This window comes from Anabas testudineus, chromosome 24 (assembly GCF_900324465.2).
Source record: "Anabas testudineus chromosome 24, fAnaTes1.2, whole genome shotgun sequence".
NCBI classification, from domain to species: Eukaryota; Metazoa; Chordata; class Actinopteri; order Anabantiformes; family Anabantidae; genus Anabas; species Anabas testudineus.
The window spans coordinates 11,038,395-11,056,531 of NC_046632.1; the positions used below are offsets into that span (position 1 = coordinate 11,038,395).

Sequence of the window (18,137 nt, forward strand, 5' to 3'; positions counted from 1 at the left end):
ATATCATATATATCATCAGGTCATCAGAGATTTCTTAGAACTCTTAACATAACCATGTAATCATACAGTCTACTGTATTCTGTATCATATGATGCCTGCATTGTAGCATTCTGTGTAAAACGGTTCATGACAAACATTTGATAAGAAGACTCTATAAAATTATAGTCTACATTACATCAGTGACGGTTTTCTTATGATCAGTAGACACAACCTCTGTCCTTTTCTGTGGTGGAGACACTAATGACTCCTGTGGTTAAGCGCCACCCTTCTAGTTATCTCACGCAAAGACACGGCCCATTACCGTGAGGAGTGTAGGTTGTGTTGGGGGGGTCCTGTCGTGACTCACGCCAGGCGGTAGAAATCACAAATAAACTTAGAAAAGAGTCGCTCTGCTTCTGGCACTGCTGGTGCCCGGGGCTTCGAGAGCGAGCATCTGATATTGAACCTGAATAAAAGTGACATGTTTGAGAGACTTGTTGGATGCTGCAGCCACACTGAAAGGCAAAAGGAGGCGGCAGCTGTGTGGGGTTTCAGCATTAGGGTATTTAGATGCTATAGAGATGGCCAAGAAAAACCAATCAGTGACATTATTATCAGCTAAATGACTTGTATAGGTACAGCCTATCTTTTTATTTTTTACCTCTTTCACTCGTTAATGTGTCAACGTCGCTGGTTGTGAAATACTGAATAATCAGAAATAAAATGGACACCGGTTTGCATTTTATTTCCCCAACATATAAACCCCATCAGTCAATATTTTGACAAACCAATTTGTCATAGACTTACTCAGCAACGTTTGTCTTTTTCACTCACAGGGTGATTGAAGGCCTGTTACAAACGTCACACTTTACAAGAAAAGAGTGTCACATTTAAAAAATTTTTTTTTATCTAAGAGGTCATATAAAAGCACTTAAAACGAGAAAAGCAAGACAGAGAGTTTCAGCACTCGAGAGCCCCAAGACAAGTGGAATGAAGGTAAGTTGCACAGCACTGCACCAGTTTAGGCTACTGGTGAAGCTGTGTCACGAAATGTTAAAAAGCAAACAGGAGATGGGAAAAGAAAGTGCAAAAACTGGAAATACTGTTTTTGTACTTTTATTCCATTCATCTGGTTAAAATGGTTTGCACAAATCAACGCTTAATTCAAATTAAATGCTGAGAAACCACACATCATTCTTGAACTAATAGGCAATACCTATGTATATTAGATTATAAGATGCAAATACTGTGACTGCACTGTGTCTTCAGAATAAATCATATAACTCAATCTGCATATGCAACCATTATATGATTTTGCATGAAAGATTATTATGCATTTTGAAACGTGAGCTTGGTTTGGATTGTACACAATTCGATTTTCTTTTAATAGAGGGTTCATTAGGCTTTTCTGTCAGGTGGCCCTCTGTTAGGTCTCTATGGTTTTGCTTCAACACCTTATGACAAGTGTATTCAGTCCTGTTACGCACTGTCCTGCTGATGTGTCCATGAGTCAGCTCCTCCAGCTCCAGGGGTGCTGTGTTGTAGGTGACCCCGACCTCGATACGTGGTGTCTCTCTCGGTTAACAGCGATGAATTGAGGCTCAGCCGACCCGTCACCAGTTTGGACGCTGCTCAGAAGAAACGGTGCAATGCTGATCTCTTCTGTCTGTTGCTGGTTACTGCATGTGATAAAAAAAATAAATAAAAAAAAAGATGAAAAATAAAGAAATTTCTCCTTTATTGTTTTATTACTATAGTGTGTAATGATTGCTTCTTTTAAAATGAATTTATTTTCTTGTTTAATAACATAATTACATTATATTTCTATGTCCCTTTCAGCTCATAATTTTAATCATTAATTTATAATGGCCACAAACATACCCTGTCTATGTTGCCACTATATGCAGTAATAAATATATACTAATTAAAACATATTATATAATACTTTATTATTATTTTTGCATGTTATTTTATTCTTTGTTTTTCTTATAGCGTCTCTGTAAAATGGCTGTAAGCGACATTCTGCTCAATAAAGTTTGGTGAAGAAAAAAAAAGTGAAGCTGAGTGAGAAGAGCTGCAGCTAGCTGTCATTAGCACCTACTCTACAGAGGCAACTACACTTTACAGCCAGTTGAATTTGGATAAAGCAATCAAGGATAACTCTTTAACAGTTTTCATGCCAATACAACGATAAGGTGAGAAGCCGATCTCATGCTAAACCAACGTAATGGGGCTAAAGTAGCTTGTTGTGGACTGCCGAGCTAACTGTTGTTAGCCACCATTAGCCGGCCAGTGCAAGCTAACTTGCCATGTTACAACAACAAGTTGATTTAATGGAGAAAGAACAGCTGACAACAAGCTGGCTTGCGGTAGAAGAGTATATAGGTATATTTTTATGTTTGTGTGTGTGTATAAACTGTACTCAGTAGCTTGTTATCGTCGGTTGTTTTGCTGCGGTGTTGTTTGGTAATCAAACTTGAACAGCAACTAAAGTGGATTCCTGGTAGGCAGCTAGGCTACTTCGTTGTTATCAGTGTTTGTGCTTTATCTCCACGGGACATTTGTTAAATCAAATGAGCGCATCCTGATTATCTGATAACTAAAAGCGCATTTAGTCAAAGTTAAGATTTAACGCTAGTAGTAATAACTTGGGATATAAGCTCATCCATGTCATTTGAAGCTGCGTCTACACTTCTGCCCAGACTTTGAAGTGACACAAGTCAAAATCTTAATTACAATAACATATATTATTATTATATACTGTTTAATATAGTGCTGATGGAAACAAACAGATAGTTGCTGTGTTATCTTGCAGATAATCCGCCTCAGTTATTAATAAAAGTATCCAAATACTGTAGTAGTCATTAGATTTCCTGAAAGAAATACACAAAAGTACTCAATTTACAATAGTTTTAAGTATATTATAGGGAAAGATACAAACATCAATCATCAGATGTCAGTCAACTGGAATTACACTGCTGATGTAACTTCACAAAGAGAAAGATAATTAGTTTTAATGGTTGAATTTTTTTTATTTTATTCTAACATCTTTCTAGGGATGTGTTTTACCTGTGCGTATTTTGATATGTTCAGTTGTTAGTAGGATTTTGCATGTCACATTGAAGGACAATTGTGTACATTCAGCATATTTTAGTATGTGTATTTTGTCACTTTTTGTTTTTTTTTTTTAGCATGACCATAAAACAGTTTCAAAACCTGCTACGAATTGATGTTGTAGTATAGAGTTGAGGCGTAGTACTCTCTTATCCCAAATGTAGGAAAGGAAAGGCTTTGACCTCCTTGAGATTGGGCTTGGAGACTTCCTAATAAGGTATTTTTTATGAGACTGCCTTTTAGGTGCATCACCAAGCAGTGTTCACCAGAGTTGAGTCCCACATAGCATGGAGTGGGGGCACTGTTTCACGGTTGCACAAGCTCGAAACAAAAGGAAGGACTGAATAGAGAAAATAGGTGCCTCGCACATATATAACTTTCATGTTTCTGCAAGCTGTGTCATTTTGCACCTTAAATTTTTCTGTGTACAAATATGTAAACTCTACTTTTTATAGCATAAATATAGAGGCGCAACCTGGAAAGCATGCATGGATTTCAGGAAGCACAGTGACATCTGGTGGTTTCCACTAATTATAGCAGCCATTCAGGACTGGCCCAAAGCTTGGGTACAATATATTTTTTTGATTTATTTATAATTTCTCAGATTTTGTTTCTATCTTGAATGGGCAGAACAAAAACCAAAGAAGGCAACCTTTTTTAATTTATAAGGGTATATAATTGGATATATTAATTAGAGTTTAATATTTTTTTCTCAATAAAATCCTCTTTGTTCTGTTTTATGTGTAAAACACTGACATTACTTGCTTTATCTGCTTTATTCACAGGACTGTGAATTTTCTCAGTCAGTCACCCTCAGGAGCTTTAGACGCACACAGCTCTGAAGATGGAGGAAGACCATGTTCACTGTATATCCTGTGTTAACCAGAGATGCATGGTCAGATCTCAGCCAGGCATCGCTTGTGATCTTATCACCTGTCCTCTAGTCTGTGGGGCTGTTTTTCATTCCTGCAAAGTTGATGAGCACCAACTAATGTGCCCACTGGTGAGGGTTCCCTGCCTTAATAGTGGCTATGGCTGCCCTACTACTCTTGTGCGCAACCAAATGTCTGCACACCTTGAAGTGTGTCCAGCTGGGGTTGTGTGCTGCACCATGGAGTGGAACAGATGGCCTGTTAGCTGCCTGGACTATACTTCCTATGAAAGCCTGAGCCGTGGGGTAGAGGAGGTGGAGCAGTTGGACATGGCACTTGCCCTTCAGGACCAGCGGACACTACTTGAATCTCTCAAGGTGATTGCCATGGCACCTACCACAGAGAGAGCGCCACCTGTCCCTGTTAGTAAAGAGAACAGGGCAAAGGAGGCAGCTTTACTAACATCTGTCACTGAGGCTACCACCTTTATTGAGTCACCTTCACAGTCATCATCCACATGTCAGCCACAACCTCCCCCACCAGGCTCAGCAAAGGAGAAAATTGTCAGTGGAATTAATGGCTTGAACGAGGAGCACTTCAGTAAACTCTATGATGCCACAGTTGAGACTGCAAGAAGCTTAGCTGCTGCTCTAGACTTTGTTAGCAGTGCCAGCTCTGTTGATAGCAGCACCGAGTGTGTGAACAGAGGAGCGTCTATGCAGAAGAGCAGATTGAGCAGCTATGGGGACCCTCAGAATGGACTGAAAGAACAAACACTTACAGCTGATGAAGGGTTAAAAGGAGAAGAGGTGGAAGAGCAAAATGTTTGTTCAAGCTGTCTGAGTGGAAATGGGGCTCTGAGAGGAACAGTTATAAATGCAACAAATGGACTTCTGTCAGAACCAGAGAAGGCCTGTCTGGAGACAGCCTCTCCTGATGAGGTGCAAGATGACAGGAATGATGGTGTTTCTCAGGAGCCAGTGACACCTCAAATGGCACCTCCAGTTCATGTCAGCCAGGGTGTGGCACAGAGGGCTGGTCATGTGGTCCTGGAAGATAGGGGGCTAGTCCTTTTAGAAAACCACAGGCCCAAGCCAAAGTTTCACAACTACCAGTTTTTTAGGGGCCAAGGCCACAATGCATTACCCAATGGACGGATAGGTTTTATCCCAGACAGGTCACTGTATAGATTGAAGCCCAAAATGGAGGATAAGGCTGTGGACACTTCAGACCTGGAGCAGGATGACGACCCCATGGGTCTAGGAGAGATTGATCTGATCACAGCAGCCCTGCTCTTCTGTTTAGAGGAGTCCAGAGAGTGTAGAAGAATCTCAGACACAGTGTATATTGATGGCTATCGTGTTGACTTTGGCACACAGACCTTTACTTTCCCTGCAGCAATCCTAGTAACCAACACTAGAGTTGGTGACATGGCCTCTGCATCTGCCTGTGATCATGCTGCCCCCCAGCTTTCCTACCCCAGCCCTTTCCGCACTCTCCGCCTCGGACTTGTCCTGGAAGCTCTGGAGGTCGAGGCAGTCCCTCACAACCACTACCTCCCTGCTAATCCCCGCTATCAGCACATGTTCCCTTTTGTCTGTGGTCAGTCATTCCGCCGAGACCAGTTTTCTTCCCACTTCACAAACGTGCATGGTGACATTCATGCTGGTCTCAACGGGTGGATGGAGCACCGATGCCCCCTGGCATATTACGGCTGTACGTTTTCACAGCGGAGGATTTTACCCATCAACCCGGGGGGCCAAGGTGGTTCATGAGAGGCACCTCAGGTCCTTTGGGATTCAGCCTTGCCCAAGTTCAAAACTTCCAGGTGACTCCCAGTCTGACCAAATTAGCGGACTGCCAATTGAAATACTGTGGCACATAGCTGGGTTCCTGGACAGTTTTAGCCTGTGTCAGTTGTCACTGGTGTCACGGACTATGAGGGAGGTTTGTGCCAGTCTTCTGCAGTCCAGGGGCATAGTGGAGTTGCAGTGGGAAAGAAGGCAAAGCCCAGGTGCTCATGGAACTGTGTCATGGCAGATCAAAAACAGGGTGAGTAGAAAACCCGGTGTCACTTTCTGATTGATAAGAAAGAAAGTCTACATCGTTTATTAATGTGTTTACATAGATGCATGTGCAAATATGTGTATGTCCTAAAATATTGAACAAGTTACCTAAATGTTAAGAGTTAGCAAAGAAGGGCATTTTAGGGTTTGAGGGTGATGTAGCAACATCATCAAAAAATGTCTGATGAAGTTTTTGACAAGTAGTGCTACCTTCAACTTAGATTTTCTTGTTTCCTGTTGTAGGTGTGGAGATTCAGCACTGCTTTCAGCCCTGTGTTGTCGTGGGGTTTCACTGATCTCCCCAGCATGTCAAACCATCTTAAAAAGTGCCACTTCAACGTAGTGGAACACAAGACAGAGCCTGTACCTCTTCCTGCAATGTGTACTGCACGAGATGGACAGTCCCTGCGTCGTGTCCTGCGTCATGTGAACACCTGACCAAAGAAGGCTGACGTCTCGTACCTGCACGGGAGTCCCTGTGGTTTTATGTGGGTGTTGTGAAATGAACTCTTCCTACATGACAATAGATTATGATGAAGCCTTAATGAAATAACACTTCACCCGTCCCTTAGTGTAGGAAAAAACCATTAAGAATTTAGCTTTGCATGAATTTTTGCTGGAAATTGGCCCTTAAGCCGGATCAGATAAAATTTATTTTCTTGAAGACAAATATGCACACTACATTTATATTACTCTGCACAATATTGCGAAGGAATGGAGGAGATGTTTAAATGTTTTCACTGTCTTGCCTTCTAGTAGTAGCCATGGGGAAAAGCAGATTGTTTTGTTATAATGCGTTATTTCTGCGTGACAGAAGTTTTGCCAGCACTTTACACAATATTTGCTAATCCCCCCCGATGTTGATATATGACTCTACATGATGTAGTCTTTCTATTACCAATTATAGAGTGTCAACACAAGAGAGTAAAAACAGATGGATATTAAAACGAGGTTAGCCTGATGATGCATGTGATTTGCTATCATTTAATAAAGTCTTTACTGTCTTTTATGTTTGTCTTTCCCAAGTTATTCAGTATAATACTATATTGTTATAATATTTGAACTTTACCTACAAATGCTAGCATCTAATGAATAGCCTAGTTGCTATTGTGTTGCTGTAAATAGTCTTTGCAAAAATCTTTGCAGCTGTGTTTTGTTTAAATGTTAGTTTGTATATAAAAGAACTCACATGACTCAGAGTTAATTGCCAGTTGCCATTTAGGTTGAGGTGGAGTTGTTTGTCACCATGTGGATTAAAGAGGTTCAGTGCAAGTGTGAACAAGAATGAAGCTAAAATCGGCAAAATTCTGTCACATATCGGAGGTAATTGGTTTGCCAAATCTACAGCTGGGTATGATCTGTTCCAAGAAGCAGGTGCTTGCAGGAAAACTAGAAAACGACAACCATTGAATGTGTTGCAAGGTTAAGAAAAACCTATTTATGGCTGCACAGCGAGACAGAATACAGGATGTAGGCGTACGCTTCCTTGTTAACAATCAAGAGGACTTCCTGACTACAACCTCAGATATTTCAGGAAAAGATGCAGATCTCTAGTAAGCCTCAAAAACAAAAAGCAGCCAGGTTATGAAACACAAAAAGAAACAGGAGAGTTCTGGGAGATTCTAGGGTACAGTAGCAACACCAAGTGCTAACTGACCACACCTGATCCAGGTTTTCAACAGTGTGTAGGGAGAGCTGGAAAACAATCAGTACTGTGGCCTTCAAGAACCAGGATTGTCCAACCTGAAGTCTCACGTAATCAGTGACCCCCAGCAGCTGTGATTGCTTTTAATTAACTACAGGGATGGGGAGATTTCTTCTTTTGGATGCCTCAGCTCTCTGCAGCTAGCCAGGCGTTATGGCAGTGTACACTCTGACTGTGACTACGGGAAGCATGCTGAATGCAGGCACGTTGGATAATGTGTATGTTACCCTTATTGGCACTGAAAGAGAGTCTGAGCGTACTTGCCTGAGTCAGCTGGATGACAAACATGCGAAGGTGAGTTTGGAAAAACTAGTTCAGCTTTAATTTTAGGGTTTTCAACACTAAACCTTTTAGTCTTTGATGGATGAGGTCTACATACTACATTTTAATACATACTTTGGTCATCTTCTTCGTCCACAGGTGGGAACGTATTCTGTGACTACACTTTTGTCTTTGGGATTCCTCCTCCTCCTCAAGTTGGTTTTGCTCCACAATAGTGGTGACAACACCTGAAAAGATTACAATTCTTCTCCCGTGTCAAAGATGGTTGTCAAGTGGTGAAACTTTGTTTTTGAGAGGGGGGAGAGGTTGGTGATATCCTACTAATAAAGAGTTACAGCATCTTAGTTTCTGAGCTATTTAAAGGTTAAATTTAAATCATGTGTTTAAATAATAGAATTTAATTGAACCTATTTAAAAAATCTCCCTTTGGCTTTAATCAACAGCTGCTAAGGCTTTTGATGATTTATTTCCTCGACTAGTGGAACAACGGGGAAAAACAAAACAGAACTGGTCCAACAAAAAATTGATATACATGTGAGTGTTGAATTAGTTTTCATCAGTATCCGGTTAGGGTAACATTGACCAGGACTATTATTCATTGATGTTACATTTCTTTTATTTCCTGCATTGCTTCACAGATGGGTTGAGTATGCTGAGGGAATGTCATACATCGTAAACATCACCGATCCAAAAGCTGCTCCTGCAGGTATCAGCTTCTCATTAGCAAAAGCCTATCAATTTATATCTGTAAAAGAAGCAATGTGAGTCATACAGTCTATTTTATCCTGCACAACATAAATATTTTCAAGTGAATAAACTTTTTTTAATATTTAGATCAGCTGAGCTTGAACGTAAAGTCTGAAAGATTCTAATCAGCACTGGAAAAGCTTCAAGGCTATGAAGACAGTCTCCTGGTTCAAACGCTCTCCCATCCCAGGTGGGCTCCTAGTATTTGGTGTCTTGTGTTTTACTTCCCAGAATATGTGTCTGAGCAGTGGATGTACGATGACTTTTTTGGATACCAGTTTCTTAATGGAGACAACCCCTTTGTCATCAAACGTTGCACAAAGCTTCCCTCAAACTTCCCCGTGAAGGACAAAATGTTAAAACCCTTTCTAGCATGGGGAAGTTCTCTGAATGCAGAGATGAAGGTATGAAATATGCATTTCCTGCTAGCATCTTAAACATTTTTCCTCACCACTTTTTTTTATAATGCCTCACATTGGTAATTTCTATTCTACAGCAGGGCAATATATTTCTAATTGATTACAAAATCATGGAAGGTCTGCCTACAAGAGTTATAGATGGCAAACCACTAGCTTTGCCTGCTGTTCTGCCTGTTTTACCTAAATCCGGAAAAGAAACTGCTGCCCATCTCAATTCAGGTTTCCCATTTTTACTAAACCATTTCAGACGACATGCTTTTGGTTTCTTATCACCTTCAGCAAACTTAAACATGCTTCCACCCTCAGCTCGGTCAGCAGCCCTCAGAGAAGAACCCGATTTTTCTGCCTAGTGATTTGGAGACTGACTGGCTTCTAGCAAAGATATTTGTCAGACAAGCAGATTCCCTTTATGGTCAAGTGGTCAGTCATTTGCTGAAGACTCATCTACTGGGAGAAGTTTTTACAATGGCAGCACTTTGCAACCTCCCAATGGTTCACCATCTGTACAAGGTATGCAGTTTTCTTATTTTTCTCTTATGGTTTAATTCCGTTCTGCATTATTTAGTTCCTGTTTGACCTGAGTCTCCGTTTTCTCCTCTTCACAGCTGCTGATCCCCCATCATCGACAGACCCTCTATATAAACATTCTGGCTCGTGCTAGTCTTTATGGCCCCGGTAGAGTACTTGGAAACATATGATTTTACAGTTTCTTAGATTGACCCAATTTAAATATTTCAGACTGTATGGTTTTTCTTCAATATTGATCACATTTTATGAACATGATCCTTTTTCAATGAGTATGTGCATGAGTATTTAGACAGGGGCTGTCCCAAACAACCTACACCTCTCTCTGCCCCCCTGAAAATATTGCAGCTAGAGGACTGGAGTCCATCCCCAACTTCTACTACAGAGATGATGCTCTGAGGTTGTGGAGCATCATTAACAGGTGAACGTCTGCCAACTTGGGGTCAACAACACTCATGATCTAAGGGGGAAATATGACATTAGATAATTAAACTGAGGACAAGATGCTAAAATTATCTCAGTATTAATAATGTCTAAATCTAATTTTTAGTTTTTGTTTTTTTTCCCCCTCAATATTTCTACATGTGTTGGATTAGCGGTTCTCCTTGTCACAGTTGACTCATTGCCCAGTTTGACACATTTTATTTTCAGGTAAAGCTTGGTACTTATCCTGAGCGACGGTTTGATGAGCCTGCAGCCTTACAGATGATTAAGGATTTTCAGGCAGAACTGGCCTCCCTGAGCTTGGCTATTACTGAGAGGAACACCAAGCTTGAGCTCCCTTATTATTATCTGAACCCTCAAAACATAGAAAATAGTGTGTGTATTTGAACAGCATCAACTGTTTGTTCGACAGCTGTCAAAACTTTGTCCAGTGTGATGCAAATATACCTTTATTTGCAAAGACTGATGACTGTACTGCAATTTCTAAAAGTACATTCTACTATAGTCAATAAAGTACAACATTAACTTTATTGACTATAGTGATCTCCTGACTTTGCTTGAATGCTCCTGAGTTACCCTGGATTTTCATAAATGACAAAAATTTACATACAGATTTGAGCAATAGGTTGGACCCAGAGAGTAACCTCAGAGTTATGTAATGAAGGGCCTCTTCTTTACGTGACTGAATTAAACTTTCACTGAAACCATGGGATCCCTGCATAAGAAAGGTCTACATACCCCTGTCGTACCACATGTCTATATTACACAGAATTTAGTTAGATACAACAAGCGAGGTGGGAGATGACAGGTTATTGCTTGGTCCTTTCATGCAAGGCCTGTATCTCTGTATGAATTATGTATTGCGTAGACCTAAGTTAAGAAATAACTTTGTTTTACAGTTTGAGCAATATAAGTACCAACTCTGACTCGTATGCATTATCTGGGCAACAGTCCAAAACCTTAAATATCTGCAGATGGGTGATTACTTATTCCACTGAAACTGTTTAAGACAACTGTTTGATAAAATGATCTCGCATGAAACCAGCCTGCAGCAGCATTTATCTACGAGCTGGACCGAGAATATATTAAAATAATTTAATATTAGAAATATTAGAGCTTTGGCATGAATTGGAATTAAAAAAAATATATGCGTCACGTGTATTTAACTTTTTACCTTTTTAGTGATGTGCATACAGAATAAAAGTGTATGATGTATTACTGTTGATGTCAGGGGCAAACTTGTCCAGTATATCAACTCCGAAGACTTAATTTACTCTGAGTGCAGTTCAAACTAAAATGTCAGTGATGCAATTCATCATATGCTGTATTCGTATTAGAGATGCAGAAGTCAATATAAGAGGTTTAAGAAGAGGTTTGAAATGTTCTTAATTGTAATATTTGTAATAGTGACATTAATGCAAGTTCTAAACCACAAACCGGGCAGATTATCCCTGTGAGATCTGGATGTTAACCTCTTGTTTATGATTATTTGGAGGTTATAATAGTTATTTCAGAACACACACAGCTGTGTACTGGCACTGAATTACACTGAACATAAATTGAGCATGATATCAAAGTCTAATTTAATATTGTAATTCTCTGACATCCTGGACCCGCCCGTGTGTCCGACACCAGAGCCTGTTCTATTTTTACCCCACTGTGTACCAAGCAGGATATTTACACAGGCTGGAGGCCGAACCAGGCCCACAAAACCCGTCAGGACACCCAGACGCTCGGTCTGTAGCATGTTGTTCCGATTCGGGGTCATTCTCACCCCGGACTCGTCAGATGTCGCGGTCTTCGTTTTGGGTTCGCGTCCGGAGATGGGCCACTGGGACCCGAACGGAGCGGTTCAGCTGAAAGCGTCGCACCGGCTCCCGTCACCGCACGAACCGAGCCTGTGGGTCGGAGACGTGGAGCTGGAGGAGCCCTTCAAAGACACGCTGTGGTTCAAGTTCGTCAAAAGAGTCGGAGGCACCTATGTCTGGGAAGGTAACAGTCCGCATGTCAGCCGAACCGCCAGAAGAACTCCGCCATGTTTGTTTATGCTGTGTGCTGCGTCCTCGCCGCCACACGATGGCGCTAAAGTGACACCTGTCCGGGCACCTGTACATTCTGTGACGTCACATATCAGGTGTATACGGTGGCCCCAAAGGACAAATTACATATAAGAATTATAGTATCTAACGCACTACTAAATAAATTAGTAAATAAAACCATGTATTTAAGATATAGTCAACCTTTCAGACAAATTGGCAGCAACAAAAACTACAATTCAACTTGTGTGTATTTGTTTAATGAATAACCCTTCATTTCTTTGTGTCCACAAACATATAAATTTGGGTATTTAGTAACTAACCTGCCCCAAAGTTGTCTTCCATGTCTCCAGGTAGTGGTCCGAGCCATGACAGATGGTGTTCATTTGATGAGAAGAACGTCGTGGATGGAGTGTACTGCCACCCGATTGGTCACTGGATAGAGGAAACGGGGCACACAGATGAGATGAGACACACCACAAACTTTTACTTTAGTGTGGCTGGTCAGAAAGCCATACATTTCTCCAGGTGAAAATCAATACAGCCTTCTTTGCATGTTACCCAGGAATTCGGCTGTGCATGTGTTGTGAAGATGTGTGTGCATGTGTTGTGAAGATGTGTGTGTGTGTTATGTGTGTACTTCATTAAGAAGCCTGTCAGCATCAGAGCTTCAGGGTGTTTTCTGACCCCAGTCGAAGTATTAATATGACTGAGCTGTCAGACATGTTGAACTCGTGTTAGATAGTGTTCTGCTGTGGTTCTATATCACTTCCCACAACTACAATGAAATTATCTGCAGCCTTCATTTTGTGAAATATGTGTGTACCAAATGTAAAATTGATGAGATACCCTGGGGCACTGAACACTGAACCCTGAACACTGAACACTGATCATCACATCAGATCATTTTCACTTATCTTTAAACTTAGTTTCACTAAGTAAGGTTAGTGCATCACTCTACTTTCACAGTCCAAATTCTTCTTTGGCCTGACACGTAATGAGAGATAAAAATCCTCAGTACTTTATTGTCCTGTAAAGAAGTCAGGGCGGTCATGTTACTCTTACTTGATCAAAGTTACACTCTTACTTCACACCCACAGGGGAAACAAAGCCTTAGTCACCCTATCATGCCTGTTCATGCCTTTGTTTTTTAACCTTGCTTTCTCCCTTTTAGTCATAATTGCTGTCTGTCACTTTGAAAATGATTGTCCTTTAGAAAGGTAGGCCACTAGCATGTGTATTATCACCTCCTCAACCTTGTTGGCGAGCTCAGTGGAAAGAAGAGGGTATCAGTCAGGATTTATTTTCATTTCCAAGGTATCTCATATAGTAACTGACTCATTTTTACTCAAGTGATTGATACAGTAGTGACTGTGTTCGAAGAAGCTTTGGTTCTCGTTTTCCCCCATTTCAAATTAAATTTACAATGCAGTAAAATGTGTAAAAAGTGAAGGGCACCCAAGCCTTTCTTTAAAATATACACTAAGCAAATTACTAAGATTTAATTCACATATTGAATTAAATCTGTACTGTGGGCTGAAACTGGCAAACACACAAGATCCAGCATACCATTAATCTACCTGTGGATGGCTTTCTATTATAAAGCTACATACCCAGTGCCATGTACGCCAGGCTCAGCAGAAATTAGCCCAGCAATCCCTGAGACAAGTGAGCACATACTGGAACTTGCATAAAAATGACTGTTGCCATCAGGTTTTAATTTATGTCTGAAGACCTTACAAGGCTTATGTCAAGGACCTGTGTTCAGTAGGAAGCACTGTGCCCTTGTATCTCTCCTATTAATAGCCTTTTAAATTAGTCTCCAAGACCTTGTATCAGTGTAGCCCCCAGTATTATACACACCCACCTCTGCAGTAACTCATGATTCAAAAAGACTTTCACTTGCTCACTAGCGGCTGCCTCATCTCATGGTCATAAATAGATGAGGCATGCAGCCATTTGTGTAATGAGTTTCTATTACAGTTCAGTCAAACAAGTGGGGTATTTGAACATGCTGAGATCTTTGTTTTTCAGGTATGAGTCACTTTTTAAAAAGTCATTTAACATAATCAGGCCCTGTTTAGTTAAGGTTATGTAGTTTATAACAAGAAGATCTACAACAGGAAAACCATCTATTATGATTAAAAATTGTGAGTGTAAGAAATGACTAGTGTATTCACTGTTCAGCTGCAAGAAGACACTGCTGTTAAGATGAAACCTTTATGAAAGTAAGTAAACTGTAATCTGGTAGCAGCATCAAGAACTGAGCCATTCACTGCAGTCCCACTCTGAGATCACAGGTTAACAGCATGCTTGCTTCCTTTTATGTGTGCCCTAATAGGATTGTTGACTTTATGCATGCTAATGAGCAATAAAGGGAGTGTACTTAAGAACAAAATGGTAGGGAATGAAAATTAGAGGGACACAGGGTCAATAAAACATCAACTCTGTGAAGGACAGAGGGTAGTAGGCTATGTAAGAGAAATAAACAGTGAGATGGTATAAGGTCAGATTTCCTTTCAAATTCTGTGGTCCTACCCACAGCACTGGTATGCAGCCTATATCTCATGTTTTAATACTGCTACAGTACAAGTGAATCAGTCATCACAAGTGTTTATTCTGCTAATGCACTCTGCATCAAGTTTTTAAACCTTGCTTTTGAATTGTACTGTAGATCCATTTCAATACTGCAAAGGCCTGAACAGAGCATGCGTAATATACTCCATAACTTAAATATACAAATAAATGATTAATGGATCCCACTTTGTTACCCTCAGGATACTGCCGCGTGTTTGGCTGGGCAGCTGCCCTCGACAGGTAGAACATGTGACAGTAAAGATGAAACATGAATTGGGCATCACTGCAGTGATGAACTTCCAGACAGAGTGGGATGTGGTGAACAATTCATATGGCTGCAGGCGCAGTCCAGAGGAAGCCATGACCCCGGAGACCATGATGCATTTGTACAAAGACTGTGGCATGGTGTATGTCTGGATACCCACACCTGACATGAGCACTGAGGGTAAGACGGATTTTCCTGACCTAAATGATTCAGTCAATAATCTTAACAACCGTATTTAGTTAGAGCAGAATGAGGGGAGAGTCGAAGCTTAGAGTGTTTAAAGACTGAACATGTTCTTCAGAGGTACTTTGGCAGTGCAGGCACTTAGGTATACAGTCCTGTGCCAGCTAAACTTTATTATTATGAAAATTATAGCCAGTCATGACCACAAATCACCTTTAATCCTTAAGCACCTGTTGACATGGTCGCAAAAGGTATGTTATATTAGCTTAAATATAAGCACAAAAAAAATCAAAGTGCAAATTTACTGACGTTAGACTGAGGTAATCACATTTGAGTGGGTCATTGTTAGTAATAGTATTTTACACTATTAATGCAGTGCAATAATATTGAACTGAAAATGTTTGAGCTTTAAAGGTTGAGGTAGTCCAATAGTTCCAGTACAGAGATTCAAAACCACCCAGACAAACACTCAACACTCAGGCAATACACTAACTAGAAACTAAAAGGGTAAACTGGCAGGCAAGTGTGTGTTGAATAGTGGCATAAATGAGTGTTGAAGGTGAATGAGTGGAAAGAGCATGTAGAATTGGAGGGGATGTAGCACAAAGGATTTTGGAGTGGCTAGGTGAGTGAGGACACGTGCCAAAATGGGAAGACTAAGAATAAATGCAACCAGGCAGGAAAAAAAAACCCAGCACAAAATAAAAGAGCAGAGTCGTGACAAGTACTGAGAGGCCATCTATTGAAGTATGAAAAATAAACAGTAAAATAATTATTTACGTTTACTTCTTCCGCAGGTCGTATCAGGATGCTCCCCCAGGCTGTATTCTTGCTTCATGGGCTCCTGGAGAACGGTCACTCTGTTTATGTTCACTGTAACGCTGGAGTAGGCAGGTCAACGGCAGCCGTCTGTGGCCTGCTCATGTACGTCCTCGGCTTGAGCATGAGGAAAGTGCAGTACTTTGTCGCAGCACGGAGACCAGCAGCTTACATAGACGAGGAAGCTTTAGTCCAAGCCCAGTCAGACTTCGTCCAGAAGTTTGGACAACTGCGATCAACCATCTCCTACCCAGAGACATGAGAGTGTCTCTGAGAAGCATCCTCGTACTGAAGACTTCAAATTTGAAGATGAATTTGCTATGTGAAGCTCCTCTGGACTGGACCTTTGGAAAGAAATGATTCCAGAAATGTAAAATCAGATTCTATAGTCCATGTGCAAGGTGCCAGAAGGTGAAACAAGAACATTAACTCATTTCTACTTAAATCTAATGCACACAAATGAGCCACTTCTGCTGAGTGGCTTTCAAAATCTGGTTGAACCCTGAGTATCTGGAGAGAGTTCTGCTGGCTGCGAGCATAGATGTCAAAAGCAATTATCCTACTGTCATACTGCTTTTAACTTAGAAAGACTCTCTACCAAGTACAGTTGCAAAGTGTACCACTGGGGTTTGCTGAGGACATTTAATAAATGTGTAAAGCTCTTTTCCTTTAGCTCTTTTTTTGTAATAATCAGAGAACAGAGCTGACATTTTGACGAGGTAACCTATAATGTAGCTGAACAGCAATGAATGAGACGAACACATCGAAACAAACCTCAGTGAGAAGGAAGCAGGTCAAAGATTGAATATGAACTACGGAATATGAACTCTGTTTTTCCTTGTGCTGTGTTTATTGCTCGACTCTATATTCATTTAAGAGAAGCCCCCTTTTTTTTATTTTATAAGCAAAATTGATCCTCCCTTTTAATGCTGCATGGAAAAAGCTCCTCTTTGACAAAGCGACAAATCAGTTCCTAAAACGACAATGCCTCTCGCTCTCTGTCAAAGACGTCTTCAGCTCCCAGACATTGAAGAATGCAGCTCCGCCCCGGCTCTTTCAGGGAGCCTGATAACATTTCATTTTTATTTATTTAACCGACACGTGCTTTTCCAACCCAACTCCTACACAACAAAAGCAACTGTGAGACCATTTTAATGCATACGTAATAAGACCTTATTGTTATACTGTTTGTTGTCAATTTCAGACTTCTTCCTAGGCTCTTATTGAGGAAATTTTTTTTTTTTTTTTGCTACCTGTCCTTGATTCTAAAAAGGGGAGTGGATCGGAGAGGAAAAAAGATTCTTCTCCTCAAGCACGTGTCTTACACATTGTTGTTACTTTTCAGCAGGTCTCTGCATTAAACAGCACCTTGTGAAAGTGTCAGTGGGGACGGGAGGGTGGATCGAGCAGTTCACATGAGGTATTGTGGTGGAGGCAAATCATCGTGACTCTCAAAACATTCTAAAAATATTCACAAAAACTGAATATTAAATTAGCTTTTCCTTTTTTTAAGAAGCACTGGTAAACATGTTGCACTGGTTCCACTTGCTTATTAGCGATTGATGTTATACAGTATTTCAAGTCCACACGATTTCCAGTATCTGCCATTCATATGCAATGGTTCCCCAAAATCCTTGTATTTAAATTAGACGGTGCATTGTAGAGCATCTGCAGTTGTCACACAGATGGCTTTTTATGGTGCACAAATATTTCTTAGGTTTAATCTAGAATGTGCCAAGAAAATACACTGTAGTATATACGATTGTTGTAACTATTGCTCTGGCTTGCAGTGGCCCCCCACAAGCCATCAGCTCGCATTTATTCCTTCTGCTTCTCCCTTTACAGACATTTATTCTGCTGATTTAAAGTGTGAGACCCATTCTTTAAATTTGCCTCTGCAGTACACATCCCATTTATTCCTTAATGGATCCTTCAAGTGAAATGGACTTTTCCTGTTTCCCTTTGTCTGATGTAAAGTGGAAAAAAACTATTACGAAATTAAATAAATATTCAGTAACAACCTTAAGATGTCAAAGGATCATAGCATGTGGTTCAGTCATACATTCAAATGGGTGCTCGGTGATATGTATGAATGAAAGGTGGA

At 40.6% G+C, this 18,137-nt stretch overlaps 1 protein-coding gene and 2 pseudogenes across 1 annotated transcript; all 3 read left to right on the top strand.

Annotated features, from left to right (window-relative positions):
- Window positions 1-2,048: 2,048 nt before the first annotated feature.
- LOC113149175 lies at window positions 2,049-7,040 on the top strand (annotated as a pseudogene).
- A 556-nt stretch (window positions 7,041-7,596) lies between these two features.
- Window positions 7,597-11,348, top strand: LOC113149623 (annotated as a pseudogene).
- Window positions 11,349-11,369: 21 nt separating this feature from the next.
- epm2a (EPM2A glucan phosphatase, laforin) lies at window positions 11,370-16,864 on the top strand. Its single transcript, XM_026341082.1, has 4 exons — window positions 11,370-12,145; window positions 12,543-12,717; window positions 14,967-15,211; window positions 16,012-16,864. Exons 1-4 carry the CDS (start codon window positions 11,899-11,901, stop codon window positions 16,293-16,295), a joined length of 951 nt encoding a protein of 316 aa, XP_026196867.1. The 5' UTR covers window positions 11,370-11,898; the 3' UTR covers window positions 16,296-16,864.
- Window positions 16,865-18,137: the final 1,273 nt, after the last annotated feature.

Excerpts from the sequence above, each read along its gene's own strand:
- epm2a (XM_026341082.1), top strand. The coding sequence starts at position 11,899 with ATGTTGTTCCGATTCGGGGTCATTCTCACCCCGGACTCGTCAGATGTC. Across the intron at positions 12,718-14,966 it reads AAAGCCATACATTTCTCCAG|GATACTGCCGCGTGTTTGGC; the intron begins GTGAAAATCAAT and ends TGTTACCCTCAG. Across the intron at positions 15,212-16,011 it reads ACCTGACATGAGCACTGAGG|GTCGTATCAGGATGCTCCCC; the intron begins GTAAGACGGATT and ends CTTCTTCCGCAG.